This window comes from Myotis yumanensis, unplaced genomic scaffold (assembly GCF_028538775.1).
Source record: "Myotis yumanensis isolate MYYU_CA2020_CCGP unplaced genomic scaffold, mMyoYum1.0.hap1 SCAF_4, whole genome shotgun sequence".
Taxonomy (NCBI): domain Eukaryota; kingdom Metazoa; phylum Chordata; class Mammalia; order Chiroptera; family Vespertilionidae; genus Myotis; species Myotis yumanensis.
Genome location: NW_027223755.1, coordinates 20,638,657 through 20,666,110, shown reverse-complemented (window position 1 = coordinate 20,666,110; position 27,454 = coordinate 20,638,657). Strand labels below are relative to the sequence as shown.

At 34.8% G+C, this 27,454-nt stretch overlaps 1 protein-coding gene across 1 annotated transcript in view; it reads left to right on the top strand.

Moving 5' to 3' along the window:
- CDH10 (cadherin 10) overlaps positions 1-27,454 on the top strand; it is a 131,056-nt gene that overhangs the window by 59,813 nt on the left and 43,789 nt on the right. The window contains exon 3 of the mRNA XM_070411933.1: positions 26,637-26,931. Coding sequence (XP_070268034.1) covers positions 26,637-26,931 — 295 coding nt within the window. The remainder of the gene's footprint in view (positions 1-26,636; positions 26,932-27,454) is intronic.

The following is a 27,454-nucleotide window of genomic DNA, read 5'->3' as shown; positions in this document are numbered from 1 at the left end:
AACCTAAGGCCATAAAATTTCATATTTATAAGAAAACTTATTTCAGATATGTGCTATTTATTTTTCTTAAGTCTCAAAATAGATAAAATTCTATAAATGAAAATAAATAGGAAGGGGCAATACTAGTTTAGTTATTGCAATATGTTGTAGACAAAAACGAATTGTCATTCTGTTTAATTAAAAACGTTAGCAAGGAAAATTAGATGTGGTTGGGAATGGAATGAGAAATGTGACATACAAGCACTGCAATAATAACTGCTTTTATACACTACATTGTATTAATTTCCAATCTTTTTCTTGGAACTGTCTAAATCTAATCAAAGTTAGATAATGTCTTCAGAAAGAATTCACTTTAATAGTTAGGGTTATTATTTTTATGGACAGTCTATGAAAATATGTCTAAGAAAAATAAGAAGTTAAACAAACCAACAAAAGGAAAACAGATATAATCACATGTTTATACATCACATGTAAACACTATAAAATTATGATAGATAGATACATGTGTTGGTGACTTTTGCATTAACCCAAACATTAATAGCTTCATTCAGATAATTAAAAGTGTGCTAAAAGTTTTTGTAGTAAGAAAAACTATTTTTAGAGAATACATGTTCATTGATTTTAAAACATTTTGATACATTTTTTTCATGTTTCAATTATTTTAGTCTTTTTTAAGTGTCTGGCAATATGGGAATAATGATATTAAAGGTTAAGTGTCATATTGAGTATTAGTAGGAATAAAAGAAACAGCGGCCTAAGCAGTATTACCAGAAATCATATAGAAGTGACTTGTCACAGTCTTCATCTGGTTGAATGCCCAAGATCAGAGGGCTAAGGTAAAGTTTAGGATTGCTGCAATAGGCAAGTTTTAGTTTATGAAACTAACCACATGAAAATATAATAGAAACCTGAACCATATAAACTATAAATAGTTTTCTTTGATTCTTTCTAGGCATAGCAGTTATTTGCTTATTCACATCTATTTTTCTTCATCTAGTCCTTAATGAGGATTTAATAAATGTTGATAAATTGAATTATACTTATCTTATGCACTCTCATGATATTCAAGCTACTTCATATGTAGTTTTATTTATTCTCTCCCCAAAGAATATTAACACAATGAAATCAAGAACTTTCTATTGCTCTTTGTTTCCAGCTGTTATAGTAGAGCTTATTGTTAATTGATTGAATTGACCTGATTTCTATTGAATTAAATTCCCAGAGTCATCTGATTCCACTTGGCTCTTGGTAGGGAAAACTAATCTAGAATTTTACATCACTATGTGCAATTAAAGCTGGTGTATACTTCAGATTTTTCCATTTTGATATCTTCTGTACTCTGCTTTAAAAATCAAATCAGAACACTCTTTAATGACAATAGAGCTAAGGAATTCATGAAATGTGTTTGCCAGTTCTTTTCTATACAGTATATGCAGAACTACTAGATTAACAGAAATATTAGATGTTGTAGCTCTGAGTTTGCCTCTAATGTACATAGTGTCATTTTTAATCCCTTTTGTCTTTTATGTCATGACCTTTGAAATAGCTATTTAAAAATTTTCTTATCTATTCTGTAATATATACATATATTAACTACTTATTAATTATTTATATAGCATTAATAACTTACACAATTAAAATTTTATTTTAGATGTAAACATAAATTTATATAAGCCAAAAAGGCAATATGCAATGTAGATTATTTCAATAAACATATGTCATAATGATTATAAGTTGAGGCTAAGACATATTTTCTTCATGAAGTATAAAAAATTAAAAGTTCCCCAGATATTCTTTCCAACATCACTTCTAATGAACTTATTACATTCATCCTTCTTTCAGATTAGTTTAGACATAGGAGTAATATGTGCCCCAATTACTAGACATAGGAAGATGGTGATAGACACACGTTGTCATGAGAAATGTATATTGAGCTCAGAATAGGGACAGTGGAGAGAATTACACTGGTGGAGTAAGAACAATACTAAAATGCATATGCATGAAGAGGGGGAAAATAAGAATTAGCCAAAAAATTAGTCAATCTAATCCTATAAAGCAGGGGTTCTCAACCTGTGGGTCGAGACCCCTTTGGCGGTCGAACGACCATTTCACAGGGGTCGCCTAAGACTAACCTGCATATCAGATATTTACATTATGATTCATAACAGTAGCGAAATTACAGTTATGATGTAGCAACGAAAATAATTTTATGGTTGGGTCAAACATGAGGAACTGTATTTAAAGCACCAGAATGTTGAGAACCACTACTATAAAGAATGAATGGCATATAATCTAATCTAATAAAAGAGAAACATGCATATTGACCATACCTTTGCTATGCCCCAAGCCACGACCTCCAGCCAATCAGAATGATTATATGCAAATTAACCCAACCAGGATGGCGGCTGGCAGCCATGGAGCTGGAGCAAGCAGGAGGCTTGGTTGCCCCGGTGATGGAGGAAGCCAAGCTTCCCTCCTGCCCTGGCTGGCTGTAGCCTCTGCTCAAGGCAACAAAGTTTCAATTATAGAAGCTAAGTAAATCCCAGATACCTGCTTCCAGCCAGCCTCCACTGGGAGCTTGGGTGGCTGAGGGCTGTGACCAGCCTGCAAACAGCCATCAGCCCCTCACCCAGGCTGGCCAGGCACTCCAGTGGGGACTCCCACCCTGAAGGGGGTGTGGCCAGCCTGAAAACAGCCCTCAGCCCCTCATCCAGGCTGGCCAGGCACCCCAGCAGGACCCCTACCTGATCTGGGACACCCTTCAGGGCAAACCAGCCGGCCCCCACCCATGCAACAGGCCTCTATCCTATATAATAAGAGGGTAATATGCAAACTGACCCTAACAGCAGAACGACTGGGAATGACTATTCACTATGACACACACTGAACACCAGAGGTCAGACGCACAATGCCAAAGCTACCCTCTGGTGATCAGTGCGCTCCCACAGGGGGAGTTCTGCTCAGCCACAAGCCAGTCTGACAGCTGCCAGCACAGTGGTGGTGGCAGAAGCCTCTCCCGCCTCCTCAGCAGCGCTAAGGATGTCCAACTTCAGCTTAGGCCTGCTCCCCGCTGGCAAGTGGACATCCCCTGAGGGCTCCCGGGCTGCCAGAGAGATGTCTGATTGCCAGCTAGGTCAAATCCCCTGGGGAGCATGCCTAAGCCAGGAGGTGGACATCCACCAAGTGGTCCCAGACTGCAAGAGGTAACAGGCCTGGCTGAGTGACCCCCCTGAGTGCACAAAGTTTTGTGCACCAGGCCTCTAGTTTATCAGATAAAAACCAATTTCTGCTTAAGATATTAAAGCAGCCGTGGGCAAACTACGGCCCGCGGGCCGGATCCGCCCCGTTTGAAATGAATAAAACTAAAAAAAAAAAAAAGACCGTACCCTTTTATGTAATGATGTTTATTTTGAATTTATATTTGTTCACACAAACACTCCATCCATGCTTTTGTTTCGGCCCTCCGGTCCAGTTTAAGAACCCATTGTGGCCCTCGAGTCAAAAAGTTTGCCCACCTCTGTGTTAAAGCAAAGGAAAATTAAAACACCTTACTTCTCATTTGGTTAAAGCAGAGGGAAAGTTAGAAAAATAATATAACTACTAATCAGAAGACCTTGTTTCTGCCAGTAATTTTCTGTCAGTGGTTAAATCAAGTATCTCCTCCTTGCCTTCACTTCTCATCTATTAAATCAAAGTATTTTCATATATATTTTTAATGTGATATGTTGAGTGTATGATTGCACCTATTTATCTGCTCATTGAATACAAGTTTTGTCTGAGTCCAGTTTTGTCCTGTCCAGGCAATACGTAAAGGAGAGAGAAGAGTGGAAGACAAGAACCCACTCTATGTGTGAATGTGTTGTGATCTAGATGTGAATATGGTGTGAATACAGGCAAGAGCTTTGATTTTAATTCTTTGTGACTGACTCAAATTAGAAGCTCTAGGACAGTTCAAAATGTAGATTTCTCATCTCTTAGAGTCTCATGCCAACATAGCTTCCTGCAAATACGACTCTTCTGTGTGACTCATTTTACCCTGCCATGTGTGTACTAAAAACGGTGCTCTTTACTTCTGCCACCAGCCCATGTAACCATTTCCTTTTTTCTAAATAAGATGGTGTTGATTTTTTCTTTCTATGTAATACCAAGTATTTTGTCACATTGAACTCGGCCAACTTTTTTTTTAGATCCTCAACTCCAGATATCCTCTCTTAATGTATTTCCCTCCTGCTCTTTTAAAATTCACTGCATATAGGTAGCCTTAAGTCATCACTTGTTTTTTTTTTTTCCTAAAACTGAGCTGTTGTTTTTCTTTCTTGATCTCCTAAAATCCTCTGTTTTGAAAAATAGGAAGAAGGATACCTTCTCTATAGGTATGTTGTTATTTTTAAACTGAGAGTTGAAAGACAAGTTTCAAAGTCGTAAGGCTCTTTTCTGGATGTCCACAGTATGGTGGACTTCATTCCTCTAGCTCTGCCATTGGGTTTCTTAGATCCTTTTAAGCTCCAAATAAATGTTGTCAGCTGGCCAAACCAGAGCTCTAGGATAACATTTGCAATAGCCATGCAGACAACTTTTTGTTTTGTTTTGTTTTCAGAACTGGCTTAGTAAAAGTCTGAGTTTTTGAAAAACATAAATTTGAGTCTACCCTTTCCTGTATTTAGGATTTTTATTAGTCTTTATTTTTAAACTAGACATGGCAGTATTGTTATACTGTATCCTGCTGGGCTGATGAAGTTCATCGTTAGTTTTTCATGATGTTTTTCATGCCAGTTGATGCCATGGTGACAGTTTTAAAATTGAGTATAGTGTAATAGTTACACCACAGGAATTGGCAGACACACAAATTAGGAATCCTGCCTCTGGAGAGCTAGTTGTTAATAAGTTGCCAACTTACCACTGTAAATTAGCATTTCTTTCATGAACATATTGCTGAAATGTAATATAATAATTTATGTATACATAAGTATGTTTTCTGGCATGTTGTATGTAAATACTAAATAAAATTTTGTAATCTATCCCCCTTCTAGCTTAACTACAGTTCTCATGGAATTTCTTAACTATTTTATTATTCTTATACTGACTCAAAACTGAATAATAATGTTTTTTGACCTGAGACTTAAATTAATTTATTTTCCTGTCACAGTTTTCTCATTTATATTTTTTCTTTGAGGAATTTTATTATGGCTGATCTCTGTGGCTTTTTAATATTAATCAATCTCTTCTTAATTTAATTGAAGCTCTTTCTTTTATATCTTACCTCCTATTAAAAAAAATTTAGCTTAAAAATTTTCCCATTGTCTATACAGTCTTGAAGGTTCATCATGAATTTCACTATTCAATGCACTAAATCATATCAATTAATATGTTTATCCTTTATATACAATCCATAACTGACTATTGAGATGCTGATTATGATGGATGCCACAGGAAAGTGAGAGAGGATTAGTTTTCTCTCAAAACTTTGAAATTGGTTATTTACTAAGGCAAAATTCCATTTTCAATAATATGCAATTTCAAAAAGGAAGAATGTGTTAATGGGCACTATTTCTTTTCTTAAGATCAAATGTTGAATAAAGCTAACAGGAACAAATCTTTATTATAATAGGTAATAAACTAGCAGAACTTCAAAACCAGCAAATACTAATTACTACATTGTTCATCTCACATTACAAAGAATCTAGCCAGGTCAAAACTGCCTTTGGATGTCACAATGATTTTAAAGCATTCAAAAAAGTACATTGTTACTAATTGATAAAACTTAAATGCTGCCAATGCAAATTAGATTAAAAAAATGAAGCCCAAAAGAATCATAAGCATATATTTTCCAGATATTCTAGAGACAGTTCTTTTAAAATTTTTAAATATGGCCAAAACCAGTTTGGCTCAGTGGATAGAGCGTCGGCCTGCGGACTGAAGGGTCCCAGGTTCGATTCCGGTCAAGGGCATGTACTTGGGTTGCGGGCACATCCCCAGTGGGAGCTGTGCAGGAGGCAGCTGATCGATGTTTCTCTCTCATCGATGTTTCTGACTCTCTATTTCTCTCCCTTCCTCTCTGTAAAAAATCAATAAAAATATATTTAAAAAAATATATATGTATTTTGTATTGATTTCAGAGAGAAAGGAAGAGGGAGAGAGATAGAAACATCAATGATGAGAGAGATACATTGATTGGTTGCGTCCTGCGTTCACCCAGGACCAGGGCTGGGGATCTAGCCTGCAACCTAGGTGCTTGCCCTTGACCTGAATCAAACCTGGGACCCTTCAGTCCTCAGGCAGAAACTCTATCTGCAGAGTCAACCCTGATAGGGCTGGAGACAGGTTTTAAATCTTGAGATCTGATTAGACAGAAATGCAGAAAACATTTCACTAGTATAAATTCTTTGCAGTAGTCAGATGACAAGCAAAAGTGTATATTTTAGGTGTTGCAAGAAGCAATCTTTCAGAATATATATTAGGGAGTTATCATAAACACCTGTGGAAGGGAGATGTAAGAATTAGGGTCGGACAAAGAGAGTCAGTCAGTGATGCAAGTCCTCTGGCCTAAAGCTCAACTCATGGGTTCTCTGGGTTTTAAATATTCTCTAGACCCTTACACTTTTAGCTCTATCAGATTTCTGATATGGGTTTCCCTCAGAAATGCTGACCTGGAGTGAGGCAGCTCCGGAAGTTGAGGGGATTTCACTCCGCTGGAGCAACATTCCAGGCCAAACTGGAGCTGGTAATTCTATACACAAACACAAATAATTATGTTAACCTGATCGTTTTCATTTCAAACAAGATTGAATAGAAATATTTTATCACTTTTAAAGTCATCTGAAAAAGTTCTTACAGAAATAATATCTCTAAGAAAATAATGAATTGCCAATTGAATAGAAAAATTATAACATTTTTGGAAAAAAATAAATCTCAAGGAAAACACACTTGCTCAAACAGACACACACATAGACAATAGTATCTCACCAGAAAAATGTAACAATTCAAAAAAATAGATATATTTGAAATAAATTACCAAGTCTACTAAAAGTTTGTAAAAATTGAACTATTTAAATTAAGAAAACATATGAAAATATTTGAGATAACATAAATTTGCACAAATTATTTTAGAAATTACGTTAATGGTTCTGAGGGAAATCTGTTGACAATAGAAATTATTTTTAAAATATCTCAGTGGGTCTCTAGAGGCATGCATTTATTGCATTTATTTTAGCATGTGTAAAAAGGCTTTACACATCATATATATTAAAATCAGTATGCTAATGAAGTTCCTAAAATTATTTTTTCATTATTGTAGTTATATATATATATATATATATATATATATATATATATATAACATAAAATTTACCAATTTAACTATTTTTCAGGGTATACTCAATGGCATTAAGTACATGGACTTTATGGTGCAACCAGTAACACCATCTCTAGAGCATTTTCATCCCAAACTGAAACTGTACCCACAGAGCAAAAACTTCCTTTTACTCCCTCTCCCGAGCTCCTAGAAATTACCATTATATTTTCTGCCTCTAAGAATTTGCCCATTCTAGGTATTTTATATTGGTGAAAACACATAATACTTGTTTCTCTGGCTTATTTAACTTAACATAATCTTTTAAAAGTTCATGTTGCAGTATATATCAGAAATCTATTCCCATTTAAGGCTGAATAATACTGTATGGTACATGTATGCTATTACTAGTATTTTGTTTATGTGTTCATCTGTCAATGGAAATTTATTTTATGATTACTTTTTGGCTATTGTAAATAATGGTGCTGTGGCCATTGTTGTACAAATGTATTTCAAGTTGTAGCTTTCAATTCTCTTGTGTGTATATCTATATATGGAATTTCTGTGTTATAATAATTCCATATTTATTCTTTTGAGGAACCACCATACTGTTTTCCAGAGTGGCTGAACCATTTTACATTTCACCAGCAATACAAAAGGGTTCTGAGTTCTCCACATTCTTGCCAACACTTTTTTTTTTTTTTGATAATAGAGATCCTAATGTGATATCATTTGTGGTGAGGACAAGTGAGGTTGAGTGTTTTTTTCATAAGTTTATTGACTTCTTGTAGTTCATTTTTTTTATTTTGTTTTATTGCTTAAGGTATTACAAGAGTATTACATATGTCTCCCTTTTTTTTCCCCCCTTGACCTTCCCCTGGTGTCCCCCACCCCCCCCAGTGTCTTGTGTCCATAGGTTATGCTTATATGCATGCATACAAGTCCTTCGGTTGATCTCTTACCCCCCCCCCCACCCCCCCCAACCCTCCCCAGCCTTCCTGCTGTAGTTTGACAGTCTGTTCGATGCTGTTCTGCCTCTGTATCTATTTTTGTTCATCAGTTTATAATGGTCTTTATTATCCATAAATGAGTGAGATCATGTGGTATTTTTCTTTCATTGACTGGCTTATTTCACTTAGCATAATGCCCTCAAGTTCCATCCATGCTGTTGCAAATGGTAAGAATTCCTTCTTTTTTACAGGAGCATAGTATTCCATTGTGTAGTTGTACCACAGTTTTCTAATCCATTCATCTGCTGATGGGCACTTAGGCTGTTTCCAAATCTTAGCTATGGTGAATTGTGCTGCTATGAACATAGGGATGCATATATCCTTTCTGATTGGTGTTTCTGGTTTCTTGGGATATATTCCAAGAAGTGGGATCACTGGGTCAAATGGGAGTTCCATTTTTAACTTTTTGAGGAAACTCCATACTGTCTTCCATAGTGGCTGCACCAGTCTGCATTCCCACCAGCAGTGCACGAGTGTTCCTTTTTCTCCACATCCTCTCCAGCACTTGTCGTTTGTTGATTTGTTGATGATAGCCAGCCTGACAGGTATGAGAGAGTACCTCATTGTTGTTTTGATTTGCATCTCTCAGATGATTAGTGACTTTGTGCATGTTTTCATATGTCTCTTGGCTTTCTGAATGTCCTCTTTTGAAAGGTGTCTATTTAGGTCCTTTGCCCATTTTTTGATTGGATTGTTTATCTTCCTTTTGTTAAGTTGTATGAGTTCCCTATAACTGTTGAAGATAAAACCCTTATCGGTGATATCATTGGCACATATATTCTCCCATGCAGTGGGCTTTCTTGTTGTTTTGTTGATGGTTTCTTTTGCTGTGCAGAAGCTTTTTATTTTGATGTAGTCCCATTTGTTTATTTTCTCTTTAGTTTCCAATGCCCTAGGAGCTGTATCAGTGAAGAAATTGCTTCAGCATATGTCTGAAATTTTGTTGCCTTTTGATTCCTCTAGTATTTTTATGGTTTCCTATCTTACATTTAAGTCCTTTACCCATTTTGAGTTTATTTTTGTGTATGGTGTAAGTTGGTGGTTGTAGTTCATTTTTGATGAAAAGTCTATTCAAGTGCTTTGCCCACTTTTTAAAAAAATGTTTTTATTGATTTTCAAAAGAGGGAGAGAGAGAGATAGAAACATACATGATGAGAGAGAATCATCAAATGGCTGCCTTCTGCACACCTTCAATTGGTGATCGAGCCCGCAACCAGGGCATATGCCCTGACTGGAATCGAACTGTGACCTCCTGGTTTATAGGTCAACGCTCAATCACAGAGCCACATTTTTAAATTAGAATGTTTGTTTTAAATTATTTCATTTTGAATGATTTTTTAATGCAAATTAAGATTACATTCTCTATGTCCAATATTCCTTTATGGAGGTAACACATTCAAAACATGAATGTTTTTCTGTATGATTTCTATTTTACATATTTTTATTTTATAACAAGCCTAATTTTTAAAAAAGTATTTTAAAGCTGCTTATAATAAAAACTAAAACTAGAAGTGCACAGTTAAGGCTAACATAGTACAAATCTATTCATCTGTAATTATTGAATTTATTTAAAACATCTACCAAATTAGAAACAAAAATAACAAATAACCATTTAGCTGCCCTGCTCAGAAAGACTTTGATTCTATTGGTCAACAATAAGAGCCAACATTTTGCTTGTTTATTTTGGTTGGTGTATTTTAAATTCCTATACATGGTACACAGTAAGAACAGATACATGACCCTGGCCTTCCCTAAAGTTCTGAATCCTGGTTTTTAATTAATTACTATAGTCATTGTCCCTTGGCTTCTTTAAAATATAAATTACACTGAGTGAGATAAAGGAAAAGAAGAATGCAATAAGGTTAGTACTGATGGATTGTTTGAATGTGGTCACCAATTAACCTTAAATTAAGTTCAGAGTAAACTCTCTGTAACACTACTAGAAGTATATATAGTATTGTCTTTTTTCTCTTTCCACTGAATTTTATCTTCATAATTTTCTCATAGAATTATTTATTGCTTGTTTATTTACTTATTTGATTACAGACTCTATTTTTTAAAGCAGTTTTAGTTTCACAGTAATATTGAAGTAAAGGCAAAGATATTTTCTGCATACTCCCTACTCTGGGACATGTATATTATCAACATCACTGAATAACATGGTAAAACTGTTAGAACTCATGAACCTACATTGACACATTATAATCACCCAGAGTCCATGCTTACATTAGGGTTAACATTGGTATTGTATAGTCTATAGTTTCAAACAAAGGTATACTGATAGGTACCCATCATTATGTTATCTACAGAGTATTTTCACTGCCCTGAAATCCTCTGTGGTCCACCTATTAATCTCTTCCCTCAAACCTCCAGTCCCTGCCAATCACGGTCTTTTTACCTTTCCCAATAACTTTGCCTTTTCCAGAGTGTTACATAGTTAGAATCTAATATTTTGTAGCCTTTTTCAAATTGGCTTCTTTCCCTTAGTGATATGTATTTAAGATTATTTCATGGCTTCCTGGTTTATTTTTCTTAGCAAAAAATAATATTTTATTGTCCGAGTGCACCATTTTATTTATACATTCACCTATGGAAAGACATCTTAGTTGCTTCCAAGCTTTAACAATTATACAGGAGTGGGAAAAAATAGATTTATAATTGTAATACAGATAAATAATACAATTATTAATAAACAATAATACAAGAACAAACTGTTTCACATACACACACCTGTAAATCTCATTTGCCCACCTCTGTAATACAGCTGCTATAAACACCCAAGTGTAGGTTACTGTATGGACACAAGTGCTTTCAACTCCTTTGGGTAAATCCCAAGGAGCAGTATTGGTAAAAGCATGTTTAGTTTTGTAAAAAATCTCCAAAATGTCTTTCAAGTGACTGCACTATCTGCATTCTCACTAGCAGTGAATGAGAGTTCTTGTTGTTCCACATTTTTGCCAGCAAGAGTGTTGTCCATGTTCTGGGTTTGGGGCATTTGAATAGGTGTGTGGTGGTAACTCAGTTATTTTAATTTGAATTTTCCTGATGATGAATGATGTAGAGCGGCAGTTCTCAACCTGTGGGTCGCGACCCCTTTGGGGGTTGAACGACCCTTTCACAGGGGTTGCCTAAGACCATCGGAAAACACCTATATAATTACATATTGTTTTTGTGATTAATCACTATGCTTTAATTATGTTCAATTTGTAACAATGAAAATATATTCGGCATATCATATATTTACATGACGATTCATAACAGGAGCAAAATTGCAGTTATGACGTAGCAACGAAAATAATTTTATGGTTGGGGGTCACCACAACATGAGGAACTGTATTAAAGGGTCGCGGCATTAGGAAGGTTGAGAACCACTGATGTAGAGGGTCTTTGCATGTCCTTATTTACCTTTTGTATATTTTACTTGGCAAGTTATCTCTTAAGGTCTTCTTATTGTTGCTTTTTAAGAGTTCTTGGTACATTTTGGGTAACAGTCCTCTATCATTCTCTTTATAAATATTTTGTTTCTTCTTTGTTCTATCTTCACATTCTCTTTATATTGTCTTTTGCAAAGCAGGAAATTTTGATTTTAATGAAGTCTGGTTTATCAATTCTTTCTTTCATGGATTATGCCTGTGATTTTGTAGCTAAAATGCAATTTGCAAACCCAAGGTTAACTCTAGGTTTTTTCCTATGCTATCTTCCATGAGGTTTTAGTTTTGCATTTTATATTTAGGTCTGTGATCCATTTTGATCTAATGCAAATCTGTACCAAGCACATATTTCTGAAGTAACTAATGTATAGTAAGAAATGTATGTTAATCCCCTGAAATGTCTATTTTCAAATTTAATAAGTATTATGTCATTTATATTATTTTTACTACTAATATATGTAAGCATAATATTAGCACTAAATAAAAGTGGAATATATATAATCCTTTTCAATGTTAAGTAATAAAAGTAAATTAGTTGAGGGTATAGTGTATGCCAGTTATTGCTAGGCACTATAGATGCTGTAATTTACACAACAATATTGTAATACAAAGATTGCTATTCCTACTTTACCAAAAGGAAACTGAAGCTTAGAGAAGGTAGCTATTATATCGAGTTACATAGCTCTTAAATTATTATACAGCTAGGATTCAAACTTGGTACTATATTATCAGGAAACTTGAATTATTTCACTATAGTATTCTAGCATATTAGTAAATAGATGTAAAACATCACAGAGAAAGCACAACTTTTCTTTATTACATTTTATTTTTGTCAGTAGTACTCTTATTGAATGCATAAATCTACCAGCAATACATTTCAACCTGAAATTCCTTTACTCTTAAAATGCTGACAATCGTTTATAAAGAACCCTGAAGTTTCAATTTAGCAGCCAAATTCTTTGAAACTATGACCTAATCCAGTGGTCGGCAAACTCATTAGTCAACAGAGCCAAATATCAACAGTACAATGATTGAAATTTCTTTTGAGAGCCAAATTTTTTAAACTTAAACTATATAGGTAGGTACATTGTTATTAACTTAACTAGGGTACTCCTAATCTGGCCTTTGCTAAAAACATCCTCAATCTGATTGAGGTACATTCGCTGAGGTCGACCCCTTCCAATTCTCCCATCAACACTCATCTTGTATACTTGTTTCGTCTATCTCCTTTCCGAAAACCGTATACTTGTTTCGTCTATCTCCTTTTTGAAAACCGACTTCTGCGCCTGGGCCACGAAGTTTCAATCGCACTGTACGTGCACGCCCACACGTGCTATTTTGTGGAAGAGCCACACTCAAGGGGCCAAAGAGCCACATGTGGCTTGCAAGCTGCGGTTTGCCGATCACTGACCTAATCTATCAGTCTTAGTTTCCATATTTTTAAAGGAAATAATGGCATCTATTCACGAAAGTTGTAATTTCGGAAATCAAAAGTAGATGATGAATGGGCAAAATTTTAAAACTCTTATCATGCCCCATCTTAATGCACAGCATTGTTAAAATTTAGGGTGCATATCAATTGAAAAACACAATAGCTTCTAACAAAAAGCTCATATATTTCAAAGCAGTTTTAACTATATAAATGCAAAGAGGAATCTAAAGGAAACACTCAGAAATGGAAGTGGCCATATAGATAATAATTACATGTTGATTATGTGCTTATGTTGGTGGTTGGACTTCTTTCTCAACCTATTTTCCTACTGGCCTGTTTCTTATGCCAACACGTGTAAGCCAATGGAAATGCATAGGATATTGAAACACACACACACACTTACACTCACATAACACACATAGAATTTAAAATATTTCCAAATGAAACATCATAACCTTATTTTTAATTTAATCAACAGAGAGTAAGAATATCTGCCTTTTAAAAGGGTAAGCAGCTGGGATCATGTAAAATCATCCAAAAAATGTTAAATTAAAGGCAAAAGGTAAATAGCAGATGTTCACAAATTTAGAGATAAAAATAAATCAACAATGACATGAAAATACCAAAATATTAAAGAGTCACACTTTAAAACATGGAAAGTATGCTATACATTTAATTCATGTCTGACCCAAAGCTGTATAGTAACTGAAATCTGGCCTATAAAATGTAGATTATTTAATTCCTTTAGGGATTTGATAGAATTTTCCATATAAACTCAAGATTTTAAATATGAAAAATCTTGTGGTCACCTAAAATAAAAATATAGTTTTTCAGACTAATTATGGTTTTAAACACTTCCATTCCAATAGATTATTACTTTACTTAATTTCTTATAATCATTTTGTCATAGTGTCATTGCTTGCTAAATATAAATAATAGTTTATAAGAATATTTGAAATTCTAAATGTTCTGTAAAATTCAGAATCCAAATAATAACTTATAATAATGAACAGCTAAACAAATTTAGTGATGTAATTTATATATGTAATTTCTGTATAGCCAAATATTCTGAAATGATAAAATGTAAGAGCTTTGTATTAAACATCCTCAGTTACAGAAATTTGCCTCAAATCTTAAGTAATTTTCAACATTACTTTCTGATAGTCTTACAGATTTTCAACACTTAAGTGATATTTGGTTTATAACATAACTCTATTTTTTTAAAAAAATATCTTTTTCTTTTTCCTATGCTTATTTTGCTTAATATCACATAAAATTACAATAGGCTCAAAGTAATTTACTTTTATATGTTGTGCCTTTTTAAAAAAACCTTGAATTTGGGGAATGGTTAGAAGTTTTAAGCAAATATATACAATTTCTGTAATGATTTCTCAAAGGAGTTAACAATTACATTCAATTTTTGCCTAAGAAAACTGATATGTATCATTAGTCGTATCTTCAGTCCATTTTATTCATCTCATTTTGTTTAGGGATTATAACACATTTTAAGTAATTGTTAAATTCAGCAGGGAGGGTTTAGTTGGACTATCATCAGAGGCTGCAGAAGCTGAAGTAGTTATTTATTCTTATAGACAGAGAAAGTTATTGACAACCTCACTTTTTTTTCTTGTTTTAACTGAATGAAAATTCATCTCATTTTCTTCTCCCTTGACTAATGACTAAAGAATGCAAGAAACAACTTAGCTGAAAAATGAAATTAAGCTATTGAATTTTAATGGTGTGTTGTCTTTATTTTTATGTTAAGAGGATCATGAATGAAATTAAGTGTGAAATTATATGGAAATATATTGAACTATTTTTTTTCAACTAGCAATTGGTTTTATTTTATTAAAAACAGAATGAATATAATTTGAAAATGAGAAAGAAGGACAATGAGAATAATTTTAAGGGGATTAAAAGAGAATAAATATATCAAGCCTTTTGTACTTAGCAATAAAGTCAAAGTACACACAATGCAGAAAACTCCAGAAAATTACAATTTAGGAATTTGTCAAGGTGATAACAGTGGTAAATAGGAGGTATCTAAATTGAAGTGTAAAAAGTAAATACAAAATTAATACAGGAATTGATTTTAATAACCCCACTTTTATATGTTTTCAAGTTGTAGAATATAGTACTACCAACACTGAAAACCATCTATCTCCCTTGTCATATCACCACCAGTTATCCACATCAATATTTTCTCATAGAATTTAGACAAAGGAAATGAGGTGGCCTAGGCAAACTTGAAAGCAGTAACTCTAAATATAGTTTAGAGTTATGATATTTAAAAGGAAATATGAAAAATCTTGAGATTAAAATTAAATTCAAAATCATTTCCAATATGTCAGAGTATATGTAAAATACTTTTGTGAACAAGCTGATGAGAATTCAGATAAACAAAAATTATGAAGACTTTATGGGCAACCTAAAGTGGAATGGGTCACTGTGATAGCTACACCAACCACCAGAACTGCAGTAGACAATGAGCGTAGTATAGGAGAAAGCTGACATGGAAGTTAGTGTTGATTTCAACTTCATTTTGCACTCATTGGTTATTTTGTGCAATTTCTCCTCCACAATCAGCTGTGTAGATTGGCTTCTCTTCCCTACCTCCCCACTTACATCTCTATTAATAGCACAAGCAAAACATTCAATCACATATCTTCCTGGAAAAGATTTTGGCTCTCAAATTGAGTATTAGTAATACCAGTATCTGTGCATTATAGTGGACATGGGACCACATTACCTTCCCATTTCCCATGTGTGCAACTTATTTTGAAGTTCTCGATTCCAATAGACATATTCTATTCTTGCTGGAAGACAACTTTTCATAAATTTCTCACATTTTTTTTCACTTCTAGGTATTAACACACCCAATTTGCTTAGATTAATTTACATTCCAGGATAGTACAAATAGAAACTAGCCGGCTACCCAGGGGCATTCCAGGATGGTAGAATCCCCATGCAGGTTTCCTTAGATTCCAGAGAATAAAGGTAAAGCTAGGAATTCCCATGCGGTTTCCTGAGCACAGTGTCTCTCAGCTGTGACACCAACTCACATGCACAGTTGATCTGTGAGGCTACATCACTCCCCTTGGGACTTGGGGAGCAAGGGAAACTGATGCAAACCTGAAGCTTTGGATGTCTTCTCTGCTTAACCTAGTAAACCATCTCAATCTATTTGTGTTCATTGTGTCTTTAGTGGACAAATCTATGAAATGTGGCAAGCCCACCTAGCAGCTGCCATAACGTACTACTTAGGGTCTGTTTGACAATCCTCTTTGAAAAGCATGCAGTCCTCATGCTCATTTACTGGTCAGGCTTGTAAGGAAGGAGAAAAGTCATTTAAGCCTCTAATGAACCTTTTACGCAAATGTAAAAGAATCGCAAAATGTCACTAACACTTTAGAAAATCCCACAGCATTAAAAAAGAAGAATCTCATTTAATAAATAGAGCATCCCTCTCTGGGGTACCAAGAAATAAGTCACAGAGAGTAAAGAACTTTAGAATAATTAAATTAAAATTTCTAAGGAAGTGGAAAAATGTAGGACATTTTTATAAAAAGAATCATTTGAAACATGTATTTTATTTCACATGATAAATAGTCAAAGCCAATGTTAAAAGGGGGTGATATGAATAAAACAGTGAAGGATAAATCCAGAAGGCCTAATGCGCTTCTAATAGAAAACCTATTGGCAAAATTGCAGGTGAGCTCTTTCCCCCCACCCTTTGCCTACCTCCACCCACCTTCATTTCTTCTTATGCCACAACTATCTTCTTCTTGGGTCAATCACAGATATTAGCTCCAAGTCCAGGCCCAGAAAGGCAAATTCCCCTGAGAAAAAAAAACAGCTGGCAATCCACAGTTCTCCTTTGTACAATTCTCTCTTCTCAGGTTTTAGTCCACTCAATTCTCCTGGTTTGCATACTGATTTGTCCTTGATAATATGTGTGGTTTTTTGTTTGTTTGTTTGTTTGTTTTGGTAATCTATTTGGCTGTTCTATATTTTGTCAGTAGGAATGTTGTCCTGTTTATTATTAACTATGATAAAATACAGTGTCTATAATGATTTATCATATAGTTTCAGAGACAAATTTAGATTCACATTTCTAGTAATAGCTTAAGCTATTACTAAAAAAAATTAAATTTGTATCCCAGTAATTCATGTAGATATCATATTTCACTGATTCAATCTCAAAGTTAACTGAAATTTCTATCTAACTTGCAGCACAGTCTTTTTCAATATGAAGAATGATTTTATGTACATTTGTACTTATAATATGGGGTGATCAATCCCCACTTTTTATTATGGGCTTCTAGTTCAATTTTACTCCATCCAGAATGATCAGCCTTTTCAAATCAGTAGCACAAAATGAACTCGTTAGTTCTCATGTCTGTGGCACTTGACTTTTTTATGTCCATCCCTCCTACAAATAAATAATTCTGTGTGTGTGTACAGTGAAATGTTCGGAGTCCAAAAGAACAGAATATATATTATCCTCAAAATAAATATACTTGTAGCTCCATAAAGACATAAAAATAATAGTTTAAAATTTGTCTAGGTGTTATAAAATTAGGTGCATATATGCATATGCATACAAACACACAAGTTAGAATTCTGTTTTTAAACACAAATTAGGAAGGGAAGAGAGGTCAAGTTAGCCTTTCAAAAGAGCTTGAAAATGGGCCTCATATAGGATATAAGGCATAAATAGGAACTTGATAGAAGAGTAAGAATTTATAGGGTGGCTACATCAACTTAATGTGGAAGGATACAAGTGATAGAGGCATGCATTTTCTGGTAAGTTTGTGGAATAGGTTTTATAATTTGATGAAGATATGAATGTCTCAGCCAAAGGAACAATCTCATTTTTTGTTAATACATTTTTATTGATTTCAGAGAGGAAAGGAGAGAGAGAGAGAGATAGAAACATCAATGATGAGAGAGAATCGTTGATTGGCTGCCTCCTGCACGCCCCCTATTGGGGATTGAGCCCACAACCTGAGCATGTGCCCTTGACCAGAATTGAACAGGGGACCCTGCCGTCCTCAGGCTGACATTCTATACACCAAGCCCAAGCAGCTAAGGCAACAACCTCAACAATCTCCTCTCTTGACTAGGACATTTACTTGATTTATTTAGTTATTTATTACTGACCAGACTGTAAAACATAGAAAGCTGAACTAGACTAAGCATTCTTTTTTTAAATTTAGTGGTCTATGGCTATATTTTAGAGGATAATTGAGCCCCCTGATATCACATAAACATTATATTTTACACACAGACACACAAACGTGCAAATTTTTCCTAGGGTAGGGGTTCCTATCCCTTTTTAGATTATCATTTCATTCACTGCCTTAAAAATAACAATAAATGTAAAGTTCCAAACTTGTTTTAATTTTTCTCCTCCTTGACCATAACCCCTAGAAAGAACATGCAGCTGCCTGGTCTTTCTCTTTTGGACATCCAATTAGGTACTTGTTACTCTATAGATTTCAAGATAAAAGCACTTTTACAAGCCTTAGAAACCCAAGAGATTTTGCCTCTAGCAAAAGTCTTTAAAACCTCTAACTCCTAAAATAGCACAATTTAGTTTATCTTCAGTTTAGTTTATCTTAGTTCAATCTAGTTCAAGAAATACTTATTTAAGTCAACTCCTTCAATAAATACCTATCCCTAGCCTTCTCTCCTCTTACAGTATTTATCCCTGCACCTTTATGGGCACAAAGGAAGGAGGAAATATTTTCAGCTGCCACTGTAGCCCAGAGGAAAGGGGTGATCATTTGTTATTTTTTCTCTAATTTCTTCTATCTTATTAATCAAAAGAAATCTCATGGTTTTAAGTATTTTGCATTTACTTACATTTTTAGACATGTGTTGATAGATATATTCCTATATTTTACATCCAAAATGCTTAAGAAGACTCCTTGAAGTTGGGAGGGAAAATAGGTATACAATGTTCAATGTCATTTGCACACCTCAAGATTTTTTTTTAATTCAGTGATTTTCAAAACTGTAAGAAGGAAGATGCCAGGCTTCTAGAAGAATATAAACCTTATCTAAAATATTTTCCAATAACTCTCTCTAAAAAGGATAAATTAATTATTAGAAAGAATGTTTTTACTGTATATTATACATAGCATTTAAGGTCTTGAGGCAGATGATGTCCTGTAAAATATATATATATATATATATATATATATATATATATATATATATATATGCAAAACTTAAATAAATGTCTTCAATGTAATCTCGATATCTTTACAGTACTAGCAAAGAAATGTACCCTTCTTAAGACACTTTAAGGTGTAAGTCAGCAGTAGTTTAGCAGGAGATGTGTTGAATTTTATAGACAAAGAAAAGAAATCTGACCTGTTGTAGGGTCCTGAGTAATCCCTCATTTCTTTAAGGAGAGCCCCCAGTACTTTAGGACCAGCCCAGATTAGACTCACCAGTCAGGGTGGCCCGTGAAACAAGGCCAATTTTCAACTGGTTGCACTCTTGGGAGACCAGATGGGAAGAGGAATCTCAAGTTATTAAACCTAGACCTCACTGAGGTTCTTTTTTTCTCTTGGAGGAGATCTTTAGAGAACCCTCTCAAATGTGGAAAATAAATCACTTATTTTTTATGCCAGACACCAAGCCATATAGACATCATTGTCCATCCATTGTTTCATCCTCTGTGCTTTTCTCTGGCCCCAGAAAGAGAGTGTTCAGGAAAGTACTTATCAATCTAAATTATATATTTGTTGATGGCCAGAGGGAAGGAGGACAGGGACTGGGTGGAGGTGGGCAAAGGGGGGGGGGGGAATGGGGACATCTATAATAGTGTCAAAAATAAAAATAAAGTTAAAAATAAAAATAATAAATTATATATGTGTGTTATTTTAAAATGACCATAAATATTTTTACAATCCATTCCATTGTTAAGCTTTATTTCTCATTTCTATTTTTGATGGAAAGTAATGGTTTCATTTGGATTCATAACACTTCATTTATATTTTTCTATATTATCAATCCTATATAATAAAAGGCTAATATGCACATTGACCAAACTGTGGAACCAGTGGTGCAATGATGGGTCACTATGATGTGCCCTGACCACCAGGGGGCAGACGCTCAACGCAGAAGCTGCCCCCACCCACAGGCCCCAGGCCAGCCAAGGTGGATGACAGTGGGGGCCCCCCAATCGCCCCTCCGGTCACCTCACAGATGGGTGCTGATCGCCCGCCAGGTGTAGGGACCCTACCCGTGCATGAATTTTATGCACCGGGTCTCTAGTATTAAAATAATGTTCAGTCTTCTCTGTAACTTTCGTATACTCCATTTCAAGAGTTCCCACCTTTTTTTCCTTTTCCCTCCAGGCTCAACAAAATGAGTAACCACTTATTTATTTCTGACCAGACTGTGTTTACGTGCTTTACCATGTTTTCAGCTGCTTCCTGATACTGGGCCGTCTTCTCTAAATGTCTTATTGGTTGTAAATTTAAAGTTATTTCATTGAATTCCTTTTTTTACATCTGATATTATCTTACTCACTAGAGCAGAAAGAGCAAAATGCTAATGAGGATGCTACCAGAATAGCATAGCATATTTGCCACAATCTGGATTTAAAAAAAAAAAACAAATATAGAATTTATTGGCTATTTGGAAGAACAGCAGGCATAAAATTATAACTGTGCATTAGTAAATCTATTTAACAATTTCTAGATTTTTTAAAGTTAATGAACACACACAAAAATAGAAGTTGTTAAATTGGAGAATGAATGTTACAGTCATTGTGATGCAGTCATCAAAATTTATCCTTCAAAGAGCTAGCCCAACCATTTAACAGCAATGTAATCTTACTAATATAATTCTAATTTTTCAAAATTTTCCCAGTTTTTCTCATTTTATTATTATTGTTGATACTATTACAGATGTCCCCATTTTCCTATTCTTTGCCCACCTCCACCCAGCATCATACCCCTCTTCCCTCTGGCCACCATCGCACTGTTGTCTGTGCCCAAGGGCTTTGCATATATATTCTTTGACCAATCATGTCGGCTTCTTTTATCCAGTCCTCCGCTATCCCCGCCCCTCTGACAGCTGTCATCTGTTTCATGTATCAATGCCTGTTTCTATTTTGTTTGTCAGTTTATTTTGTTCATTAGCTTCCACATATAAGGCAGATCATATGATATTTGTTTTTCTCTGACTGGCTTATCACTCAACATAGTAATCTCCAGGTCCATCCATTTTTGAAATATAACCAAATACCAACAATTACCAATATCCAAAAGGCATCAATATTTCTGAGTGAGAAAGAATCTCGTGCAATGTAAGTTTTTCTGAACTAGTAATCAAACTTTTACAGACAGAATTGATAGATATTTATTCACTTTTTAAGAATTGCTCTTCATTTTTCTTTAAATGAAGAGTGAAAATATCAAATTTTTTATAGATTATCCTTTTGGTAACAAATCACATATTTTTCCTGTACTTCGTAAATATAATTTCTCATTTAATGTGAGGAACTGAAAAATAAAAGTGAGCTGATATTAAGTGGTAAAGTTTCCATCAACATAGTACCTATCCTGAAGTGTAATCTTACTTTAATTCTGTGAGATAAAAAATCGATTGAATCTCAGTTTCTTCTTTTAGTCTAAAAATCTATATTTATAAAAAGCTAATATACAAAGTGTCCCCTTGGGAGTTTGACTGGGAGAATGGGAGTTCACTCACTCGCTATGATGTGTGCTGACCACCAGGGGTTGGCGCGGAACATGGCGGGTGACCAGCAGTGGCAGCAGGGTGCTGAGGGAGCTAGGGAAGGAGGAGGCAGGGAGGCGGGTAGGTGGGGAGGCGGGGAACCTGATCGGCTCTGATCATGGGCCAGGCCTAGGGACCCTACCCTTGCATGAATTTTGTTCACTGGGCCTCTAGTAAAAAATAAAATAAAGACAGCCTTAAACTATATATTGCCACAAGACCACTTTTACCTTATAAAATTGTAGGCAAATTATCTTAAGATGAATGTTATGTATGAAATGTAAAATTATCAGAAACATGCCACATTTTAAATGATCAGATTTCATTAAATTATCTGCACTTAAAATATGACTTTAAATTCAATGGCTTGTTCAGCTTTAATTATGAAACTGCTCAGTATAAGCAGTGAGTTATAATTAACCACATCTAAATAAAAAAGTTAAATCAGGAAAATGACTTTTAAATGTGCAGCCCAGCACCAGTTGTTCTATTTTCATTAATTGTCATGTATCTTGCCATGTCCTTTATCTGCTTGTGAATTTACAAGGAACATAGCAGGTTGTGAATTTTTAATAGGTTTTCCTCAAGGAAAGAAAAGGTCAGCATTAACATAAAATTCTTCTTAAAGATTTGTGGCACAAATGTTTCACACCGAAGAACAGGTGTTACTGAGGAACTAAAGCCTCAATAATCTGACATTTTTTTCTCCATTTAAAGAAAACTTAATGTCTCACATAATAAAATAGCACAAGGTCAAATCAATATAAAAGATATTTCAAAGTAGATGCTGTAAGGTATTTGACACATAATTCATAATCCCACCTCTCAGTAATAGAAACAACTGATTTTATTCAGTTAAATGTTTAATAAATTCAAGTATTGATAACTAACATCCTATATAATAAAAGGCTAGTATGCAAATAAACTGAACGGCGGAATGACCAGTTGCTATGATGCGCACTGACCACCAGGGAGAAGACGCTCAATGCAAGAGATGCCCTCTGGTGGTCAGTGCTCATCCACAGGGGGGGTGCTGCTCAGTCAAAAGCCAGGCTCACGGCTGGTGAGCACAATGGCAGTGGCAGGAGCCTCTCCCGCCTCTGCTGCAGGTGGGAGGTAAGGAGCGAGGGGTCCCGGACTGCGAGAACCCTGGACTGCAAGAGGGATGTCTGACTGCGGCCTTAAGTCTGCAGGTGGACATCCCCAAGGGTTCCTGGACTGCAAGAGGGTGCAGGCTGGGCTGAGGGACCCCACCTCCCAGTGCACGAATCTCGTGCACCAGGCCTCTAGTTCAAATATAAAAGTGAAGAGCAACAAGAAAGCTACAATTTTTAGTATTAACATTCATCTGATATTACTTAGTACAGTGGTCAGCAAACTCATTAGTCAACAGGGCCAAATATCAACAGTACAACGATTGAAATTTCTTTTGAGAGCCAAATTTTTTAAACTTAAACTATATAGGTAGTTACATTGTTATTAACTTAATTAGGGTACTCCTAAGTCTTAGGAAGAGCCACACTCAAGGGGCCAAAGAGCCGCATGTGGCTCGCAAGCTGCAGTTTGCCAACCACAGACTTAGTAAATGAGTTGAAATGTGAAATAAACACACATGAGGGAGAGAGACAATACCAGGGAAGAAGTAATTAAAGTAATAAAAAGCAACTTAAAAAGAAGAGGGCAGGGGACTGTGATTAAAGAACTTTGTGCATTGCTCTTTTTCTTTACCTGTTAGGAAATCATCATTATTAACATCAATGTTATTGTTAGTTCTTGTCTCCCACTGTTCACCTACAGGAGGGAGCAACTCCCCAAATGCACCTCTCGGCATTATAATAGTATCTGTTGCTTCTTTACTGTCCACTTCTCAAATATGTTTATTTAAAGAAGATTCTGATAAACATATGCTAATGGCAAACCCCCAAACATGGTTACTTTGGCCCTTTAATCTAGTGTTAGTGATCAGCTGTTTCCCTTTTAAAGGAAATTTACTTTTTAGCCGGCTGGCATGGCTCAGTGGTTGAGCAGTAACCTATGAACCAGGAGGTCATGGTTAGATACCTGGTTAGGCCATATGCCCTTGGTTGAGGGCTGGATCCCCAGTGTGGGGTGTGCATAAGGCAGCCTATCAATGATTCTCTCTCATCATTGATGTTTCTATCTCTCCTTCTCCCTTCCTTTCTGAAATCAATAAAAATATATTTGCAAAGAAGAAAATTCACTTTTCTTTTATGTATGCTCTAATGGTTCAAGAAAATTTTATTGTAGGTCTAGATCTTTAGGCCAAAAGGTATAAATTCACAGGTTTAATTTATTTCTCTTAATTATGAGGAAGTTGAAATCCTCTTATTTCTCAAAACCACAGTCCAACTTCCAATCCTCATCTTTTTGATTCCCTAATACTATGTTCAATTTTCTAATCAACAGGAACTCCCAGGATGTGAAATTTAATTTCCACTCTCTGTAGTATAAGTGAAAGCAAAAATCCTGCTGTGATTCATAGTCCAAAATGGAGCATTATTAAAATTAAAATCTTACCAATACTAGCAACTTTTTTTCATGACTAACTGAATAAAATAGAACTGGTATTAATGATTCCCATCTTGCCTTATACCCTCTCTACTCCAAATCTATGTTCTATATTCATCCGGTATTTCCCCAGGAAGTGTAAAATGCAAGAAAATTTCCAAGTTTAAACCTCTTCTCATTCTTTATCAAGTAACTTATGTGTTATATACTTAAGGAAACACTCCCTCATTTCTGTGGGCTAGCTTATGGGTTGTTAAATGAATTTCCATTACATACAGTGTTTGAATCTTCCATAGAACTAATATGGAATTGCTGCTTTCCTTTTAGAAGTACCTGATTCTTCTGAGAGTAAATAAATATTTCTCAATTAAAAATGTTGAAAGATTAGACAGTAAACATTATAACTGTCTACTACAAACCACAAATTTATCTGATCAAATGATTGATAATATCAATAATCTTCTCTTGAATTATGTTGATTCCCAGACAGAGTAAGAAATATGCAATGCTTATGCCTGCCATTTGGAAAATTACTCAGTGTTTCACATCCATATAATTGGAAAGTTGCCCGGCAACTACATGCAATTTCAGTTACTAAAAAGCATCAATCTTTTGACTTTTTGAGAGTGTTTCTCTGGACAACGCAGTCATTAGTTACTTCTAAGAGCTTTTTACTTAAAAGCTGGTGTTTGTTTCTTGAGTTTTCTCAACCTTGCTTTGTTGTTTATGAATAGTAAAATATGCCATAAAAATTGTCACCTGATGTCTTTTCCTCCAAAGTATATATCAATTTGGGGTTTACTTTATCCATTATTCCTGTAATAATGAGTAATTTTCCATAAATAAAAAAATGGAGTCTGATCCAAATTTGATGGCTAAGTGCTAATTACTTCAAACTATTAGGCAAAAAGCAGACTTCTTTTGTAGACCCAACAATACTAGTAATACAATATATTAGGCATATTTGTGTCTCAAAATATTTATTTAAGGTAAACAGTTTTGATATTCATATAAAATGTTTTCACAGTTACGTTCATTTACAAGCTCCCATTAGTGAAACTTTCGAATAAGGAAACAAAATTCTATTTTAAAGAGACAATAATCAGTTTAATATTTTCACATGTAATTAGATCAAAATGTGTGTTGCGCCGAAACCGGTTTGGCTCAGTGGATAGAGCGTCGGCCTGCGGACTCAAAGGTCCCAGGTTCTATTCCGGTCAAGGGCATGTACCTGGGTTGTGGGCACATCCCCAGTAGGAGATGTGCAGGAGGCGGCTGATCGATGTTTTTCTCTCATCGATGTTTCTAACTCTCTATCTCTCTCCCTTCCTCTCTGTAAAAAATCAATAAAATATATCTAAAAAAAAATGTGTGTTGATATGTCATCTAAAGAGCAAAAATCAGACCTATTTAGGTAAATATGTCTCTCTAATTTTTTTGCATAATTGAAAAATATAGTCTCCAATTTTTAATTCTCTAAGCTACATGTCAGTGTGCCTACAACGAATTATTACTACATTTTATATGAATATTAAAAAACACTTTCACAATATCTAAATTGTTATAAATGCTTTATAGTTTTTATATTTTTTATCTGATAAAAAAATAAAAATAAATTTTAAAAGTATACTCGTTTATTGCAAATAATCAAACTGCGATCTTAGCATAGAAAATGTTTATTGATTGGATGGTACAATTAAAGAGGTATTTATAATTCTTGTGTTTTACAAAGCCATGCTCTGTTCCTTCCATGGCGAGCCCCTCCCCTCGGGGTAAGAATTCCATGGGAGCAAATGGATATTTACAACTGGAACTTGTATGTCCTTTTTTAGACTGTACTTGAGATTCTTGAGACCCATTTTCCCTACTCAAACATCCCTGCACTTGCTTCTTGGTCCAAGGAGGGTCTCTTTTCCAGGTCTGCCACCTTAAGGCTAGATTCACCCACTGTTATATTCACCTCTAACCCAGGCATGTGCCCTGACCAGGAAACAACCAGTGACCTCTTGGTTCTTAGGTTGACGCTCAACCAAGGAGCCACACTAGCTGGGCTCAACTCTCATTTAAAAAACTAAAATAACTGACCCCATTATTCAGTGATGGGATATAAGAAATTCTTTGAATTCTTTCAACATTACATGCCTTTAGACATTATCATGGGTATACTCTTTTTTTATTCTTCCTAGCTTCATTCAGACCAAGATAAAGGAGATGGATCACTCAAATATATTTTATCTGGAGATGGAGCTGGTACTCTTTTTATTATTGACGAAAAAACAGGTGACATTCATGCCACAAGAAGAATTGATCGAGAAGAAAAGGCCTTTTATACTCTACGGGCACAAGCTATTAACAGAAGAACGCTGAGGCCAGTAGAACCAGAGTCTGAGTTTGTGATCAAAATCCATGATATCAATGACAATGAGCCAACATTCCCAGAGGAAATTTATACAGCTAGTGTTCCTGAAATGTCTGTCGTAGGTAAGTTTATTTAAAACATTTATGGTGTTTTTCAAAAAGTATTAAAAAATCAAGAAATTCTCAAAATATTATGACCACTTAATTGAAATCACCATTGACTCCTACAAAAATCATACATAATATCCTCACTTAGGACAGGAGTTTTTGTATTTGCAAATCTTACAATACAAATAAGTGGACACTTTCCTCAAAAATCCAAGAAAATGCCATTTAACAGTAGAAAACTATGAAAATATAAATTTTTGTCACATGAATTTGGATAATAGCTGTGTAATATTTTGACACCAAATATAAGTACATTTAGAACATAGGTATAAAAAGAGTCTCTGCATATATAGTCTAGTCATTTGCCTTGAGTTTGTCTGGATTATCTTGACAATATAAATGATGGTGTTAATGAGATCATCCGATTATTTTACATAGACCACATTCATTTTTTATGAATAGAGGATTATAAAAAATTCAACATATGAAAACAGTTTTAGAGATATATGTTTGGATTTAGTAAAATAGATTTATTTCT